Source organism: Fulmarus glacialis, unplaced genomic scaffold, assembly GCF_000690835.1.
Source record: "Fulmarus glacialis isolate BGI_N327 unplaced genomic scaffold, ASM69083v1 scaffold12277, whole genome shotgun sequence".
In the NCBI taxonomy this organism is placed as follows: Eukaryota; Metazoa; Chordata; class Aves; order Procellariiformes; family Procellariidae; genus Fulmarus; species Fulmarus glacialis.
This window is the reverse complement of record NW_009222661.1, coordinates 66,247-72,804: the sequence shown is the minus strand read 5'-3', so window position 1 is coordinate 72,804 and position 6,558 is coordinate 66,247. Positions and strand designations below refer to the sequence as shown.

Here is a 6,558-nt window from a genome sequence, read left to right as displayed (position 1 = left end):
TAGATTCTGACAGAAACCAATCTGGTCTGTCAGTTTTTCCTGACCTACCAGAACAGTAGAAGACTATTTCAGTGATCAAATAGTGGATTATTAAAACTATGGTATTATAAACATACTGTTGGTTTAGTTCTTGATTTCTCCAGCTATTTCACCATTGCTATAAAATACTTCGTTACAACATACAGACGGAGCAGGCAGTTGTACTGCTCGCATGGTTAGAGCAGCTGTGGAGTTGAAAAAGTAGTCTCTTAATATTACTTGAGGGTCCACAGTTCATATTTTTGGCCCCTTGATTCCAGGAACAACAACTGTTGCTCCCTACCCCAGAAGGACGTGACTTAGAGTTGTATGGGTTTGGTTTGGATGGGGTGGTGTAGTTGTCATAGCTGGTGCAGAGCAGGGACTCTTGAAAACTGCTGAGAGTTCACAGTTGAGCTAGTGGTACATCTGATGGAAGTGAAGGAAGGTCACAAGACATCTGTCTCATCTGTTTTGTTTCTTCAGGGATGAACGTATGAAATGTGATGCTTTCGTAATGTGTTACCTACTACACTTTCCCCCTAGAAGTAGGAAATGAAAGCGAAGTGCTGCAGCGAGCAGTAGTTAACTCGTCCATCTCTCTACAGAAGTGTAATGGTCCTTTCTTGTTCAGTTTAATGCTGTCTCTACTCAACACTTACACTAGGGGAAAAAGTTACATCATACAGTTACCCTTTTTTTTTTTTTAGCATAATATGTCTTTGAAATCTTCACATTGTCTAGTTCACCCTAATTTAATGAGAAAGCTGTTTAACTCTTTGTTCTAGGAGTCTCTTACTGTTCTCTTTTAAAATCACTGTACTTTTACAGAGCTGTGAAATGAAATGGATTTTTATGGACTTGATTTTGACAGTGCATGATCTTTTAACACTTTCCAGGTATCTAGAAAATGTTAAGAAGATAAACCACTCTGGTACATTAATGATTCAGAAAGATAAATTTATAATGAAATCACTCTGTACATGTAACTATTTTATTTGGCATTTTTGTATTTAAATGGCTGTATTTATTTTCATGTCATGACAATTTATATATAACGTGCCATAATTGTACAGATAGCATGTTTTATGAGTATGGTTTCTAAATGGAAAATAACTTAATGTTTATATTCAATAAAATTATAGACTGTGTAACACAATATCTTAATTAAAACTACTTTTGAAATTGCTACCTGTTGTAAGTAATGCTGGTATTCATTTTTCCAAGCCAACCACTTTGATCAGATTCTCGATAGCTGTCTCAATCCCAAACAGAAGCAGCATGCTTCGGAAGCGGGTGGGGGCATTTTCAATAGCTGCCATCTTCTGCTCCAAGGCTGCAAGAAAAATGTTAACAGTGAACATTATTTTCAAATGGCGGCACTGTTACTGAAGGTAGCTGTCAGCATGGCATTTCTGGATAAAACAGGTTACCTGCCGTCGAGAAGAGGAAGACATACTTGTTTCGTAAGCCCTTTTAAATTATACAGGAGGTGAAGCTTAGCTGCTTGCTAAATTGGGATTTGTTTGCCTGGTTGGGCTCTGCAAGGTGGATTTCCATTTTATCTAAAGAGAGGTCGGCCAAAAAAGGGGACAGGCGTTCCACTTGAAAGCTCAGAAACAGCCTCTGAAGTGAATGATGTTACCTTGCTCCGGTACTTTGGTCAGAAGGTCCAGAACAGGCGTAGTTCTCCCTTCTTCATCCATATGTATCTTCCAAACAATCATTAATTCAAACCTGTATCACGTGCACAGAAAAGTTAGTCGAGTGTTAACTAGGCAACTGTCTCTAAGGTTTCTTCAAAGCAGAAAGTACAGGATTCAGGAGGTTCACACTCATTATGCTCTTGAACAAAATTCACCTTAGGTGATGCAATGTACCCATCTCTGAGAATCAGAAATACTTATCTTTTGAACCAAGGAAAACTGGTAGTCTACTGACAAGGAAGGGTGGTTATTTCATTTCCAGGTACATTCAAATTTTCAACCTCAAGGATTTTCTCCCCTTGTCTTTGTCTCTTCTGAATGGTAAGTTTCCATGGAACAGTGGTGAAAAGCAAGATACAAACGAACATGAGAGAGCACCTTTCCCTCCCCCTGCCCCTTACATCATCTCTGCACCCTGTGGTCAGGTATTGTGCTTAGATACAGCATGAAAACAGAAAAATGGTTTCAGAAGTGTGTACAAAATAGTGATGTTCTGGATTTGGAATAAGGTCCACTCCTATGATACTGTTCATGGCCTTTTTAGAATAACGCACAGGGATAAATATATCCAAGGCCTAGATTCCCACATTTGTTTGCTTTTAATTAACCATTATTACTCCTTCAAGAGTGTTTTTGGTGGGTTTTTTCACGGCTAATTACTATTTCCAGCTTTCGCAGTGGGATGAGATCACCACGCTAAGGGAATGGTTAGGCAGTTGGCATTGCAGGGGAAGAGGTTTTTCTAGTCAAGTACACAGGGATTACTCTAGAACAACATTTACGGTAGACTTGCTGCTTTATAACATCCCATCTGCTTTACTGCATTTTGCATTCCCTTCCAATCCCTGCTTTTAGGAGTATTCCTCATTGAAAGTAAGGCTTTCCTAATCCAAAGCTGATAGGCACAATAACGAGTCACTGCAAGGAGGAAGCTCCCTTTCTCAGTGTTGTTTGAACAATTGTGACTGTGTAAAAATTTCCTTTAAATATGACTTGTCAGCCTTTTGCCACTTCATTGTTAAAAATCCTTTGGGAATGTGTGCACAGCTTGTTCTGGGATTTCGCAAACTAATATGCAAGTCTATTTTCTACCAAGCCACTGAAACGATTTTAAAATTCTTGTATTTCATGATTGCGGGTGAGAGGGAGTGTGTAATGGAACTTGGCACCTGTCAACATGAAGAGAAACTAAAATAAAGCAGCTTGTTTTCTAATTGTGATGGTCTAACAACGATTCATCTCAGTAACCCAGAGTTAAAGTATTTAGTTTTAAATGGCAGATTCGGCTAAACAGAGACAGCACTATCTGTAATGGTTTATTTGCTAGTTCCACAAACAAATACGATGGAGGGAGTTATGCTTTATTTCCAGTTGTTTCCATATAAATTAATGCATGTTATAGCAAAGATGTAATAGGAGAAGGGAATGGTCTGATCCCTTCACAAAATAGTTACTTTTCTTGGCCCTTACAGAATTCCTGACAGTGATAATTAAATTGTCTAACATGCAACCTCAAGGATTTTTTTTTTTTACTCAATTTAAAAACCCAAACCTGCCGGAAATGTCTAGCAGGCAGCCTAAACAACTCCAGCATGTGTGGTAGCGTAATGATAATGATAAATGGCAGTGCAATGATCCCCTCCTTCATCTGATTTCCTTCTAAAACAATGGGAAAATACAGCTTCAGCTGCTTTCAGTAACATGGTAACTGCAATTTTCTTTCCATTCTTTAACGGAAGGAAGACCAAAGAACTGTGCTTTGCTTCAGTGGTTTGTGACCATTGCACCACCTCCTACCACAGAACAAAGTATGAGCTGTAGCTGCCAGGCTCCACACCGGCGAGAAGGGATAAGCTCCTTCCTTCAGGCCCAGGGATGGAAAAAGCTGCCTTATCTCATGGAGGAGGGCTGCCAGTGGCCCACCCTGTCTCGGTAAGAGGGATGGTGGCCTCAGCATCTGTTCTGCCCATTGCTCTGGTCATGTAATGCAGAAAGAAGACCAAGAGAGAACAAATCCAGTTGAATCTGACATGTTTTCTGATGCATGAGAGGGAAGATGCATTCCACTTCCTAAACCTTGAATTTAGACTCTTCATTGTGACATGAGCTTCCAAAACCAAGGTAGTATAGTTTTTTTTTTTCCTTAAAATGCAAATAAAAAGCCTGCTAGAGCCCTTTATTTTTTTCCATCTAGCTTTTTAAAAGGGTGGGTACACACAGAAGCAACACCATTGATTGACTTATCTAACAAGGCCACATGCACAGGGCCTATACATGTATTTTTGTGGGGGTTTTTTTGTTTTTTGTGTTTTTAATGTGTGGTTATAACCCTAAAATGTAACACACATCATCTAACCTCTGTGTTCAGAGGCATTCTAAAGCAAAGAGTTACTTAATGTTCAAGCAGACCGATTATGTATAGATAGTCAATATGCATTTCACAATCCTTTATCTGCATAAACCAAGAAATGTATTTATTGGCTTACCCAGAAAGTTTGGGGTTCCTTAGAATTATATAATCTCCCCGCAGTCCTTCTGGAAGGGTCACAACATCAGGATATTTGCCCTGTGGATAAACAGGTTCAAAAGGGTATAAATTAGGTCAGAAAAATCAGAGTGGACAAGGTGGCTTCTAGCTAGTGCTTGCCAGTTTGCAGTGGATCTTAATATGCTGCCACTTTTAGCTTGCTTTTTTAATAGTTAAGAGTAATGATACGAGTTGTTTAAAATTCTGACGTGCTTTTTAAGTCTTGATGGTTTGGTTGTTTTAGTATCATTCACGTGGTATCAAGATATACTTAAATCGGTCACCTCACAGAAAAAAACAGTATTGTGCACCTGTACAAACAGGCCTTAAAAGTCCTTATGCAAGACGTAGGAAACCTTGAAAGAATATTTTTCAACTAAGTTCTGTTAATTTGATTTAATAACACATTATAATACATCACAGTTTCACATAAAAATCAACCAAACCCTTACTAGTACGCTCTGTTTTGCTACTCCTTTTGAGAAAGTGGATCACCACGTTCCATAACAGGGCTTTGAAAGCATGAAGGAATAAAGGAAATGAGATACCAAAATAACCACTATTATCAAAATATAATGGGGCAATGGAAACACGATAAAACATGTAAAACTACTGACTACTATTAAACTTTCATGTTACTGGGAATTAGAGCTATTTTCAATTACTACAGTGTGCAAAGATTGATCATCGTTCATTACTTTGTTAGTTCATCTAATAATTTACAGTCTTCAATGTGTATATCTTGAATTACCTAAGACTCATAACTTTATAACCGTTTTAAAAGCATGTAAAAGGAAAGCAGAATAGTAGCTATGCATGGATCCTTTTGAAGTTATGCAGTATGTAAGGTGACAGAGTATGAGGAGACCCATATGCATCAAAATACTGGGAAAGAACACAATTACTGCATCCTGCAGGGACATGCTATTGCAAAAGAAAACAGAATCTAGACGCAGCCTGTTGTCATGAAGACTTCAACACTCTTACTTGCTTGCAGTGTCTTTTGTACTGGATACAAAGCTGTGTTCCAAAACCTGCAGTTTATAACGTGTGAAAAGACACTCAGCCTAAATCATTCTGCAGAGCTCGCAGGGCAAGTGGTATGTCTTAGAGACAAGGAGCCGGAGAGCTCGTCTTTGAAAAGCACTGGAGAAAATGAGTTAGGTTTTATAGGATTACGCCTCATCTGGCAGACTGAAATTGCTACCAGATGTGACCTTGCTCTGGTTTAGGAATTTATGACAAACTGAAGGGGGTTTGTGCAGAATGCCAAATGACATAAAACACATGGAATTTGCCAGTTTTAATTTCTACAAAGTATCTAGTACTGTATTTACCATGGGGATAAAGACCACGATCTATCCTGGGAACAAAGACACGTAAGGGGCAACAAAGTGCACGGTAGTTACAGCATGAAAAGGTGGCTGATCTAAGCCCAGCAGAACAGTGATCTTTTTTCAGCTTGACTCCCTGTGGATTGATGCTCCTCCGATGACAAAATAAAACAAGTTTTTCCTTCTCAATAACCCATGTCTTTGATATTCATTATGTGCCTTCATTTGTCCAGTATCATAGGTCTCAGAGAATCTAGCAATCTCTTAGCTCCAGGTTGCAAATACTAGAAATTGAGGATTAGTTTGTATCTGGGGAACAGAATTCTTAAGTTCCTCGTTTACAAGAGATGCTAAGTATACCATAGCTGAACACTGAGTCATGTTTTATCTTCATCCGCCCATTCTGAGGCCTTTGGGAATTACAAGAGAAAATAGATCAGAGGCACTAGATAAGAGTTCCAATTTTCAAACTGCTGTAAAATGCACCCAGGACTTGTTTGGGAGTTGCTGTGTAGCTGCCACAATCAACGCCATTACCCCTAGCTAGTGGGTGGTACTTTACATTGTACAGAAACAAGAGGTACCTCAAGGAAATCTCAAAGTCTGTAATTTTCTGTTGTCTAAAAGCTTCCCTGTACCTGGAAGAGACTGCGTCAGCGAGTTCTGCACACAGGAAGCCGTTATTCTCTGCCGTAAATAAATGCCAGGGTTTTGACAATCTGTCTGAATGCTGTGAGAATCTGATCTTGTGTGAAATTCACAGGATTTGGGACAAAATCCAGCTGCTTAGCAGGAAAGATCATATCTTAGCAATCCACAACACACACAAAAAGCCAAAACACAAACACCTACCTCTCTCTTCAGGTGTATTACATGCTAAAATTGAAGCCATAACAGCGGCATGAAGCAGCACCTCGCCCAGACCCCCGTGAGGAGGTGTCTGCCCTCGCACCTAAGGGTGACTCCTGGGAGC

General features: G+C 39.4%; 1 protein-coding gene across 1 annotated transcript; it reads right to left on the bottom strand.

Moving 5' to 3' along the window:
• Nucleotides 1-1,181: 1,181 nt before the first annotated feature.
• On the bottom strand, nt 1,182-6,119 carry CENPP (centromere protein P). The gene is given in 4 exon segments (XM_009581536.1): nt 1,182-1,354; nt 1,664-1,755; nt 4,211-4,290; nt 6,072-6,119. Coding segments are annotated over 4 exon segments (393 nt in total).
• Between the last annotated feature and the right edge of the window lie 439 nt (nt 6,120-6,558).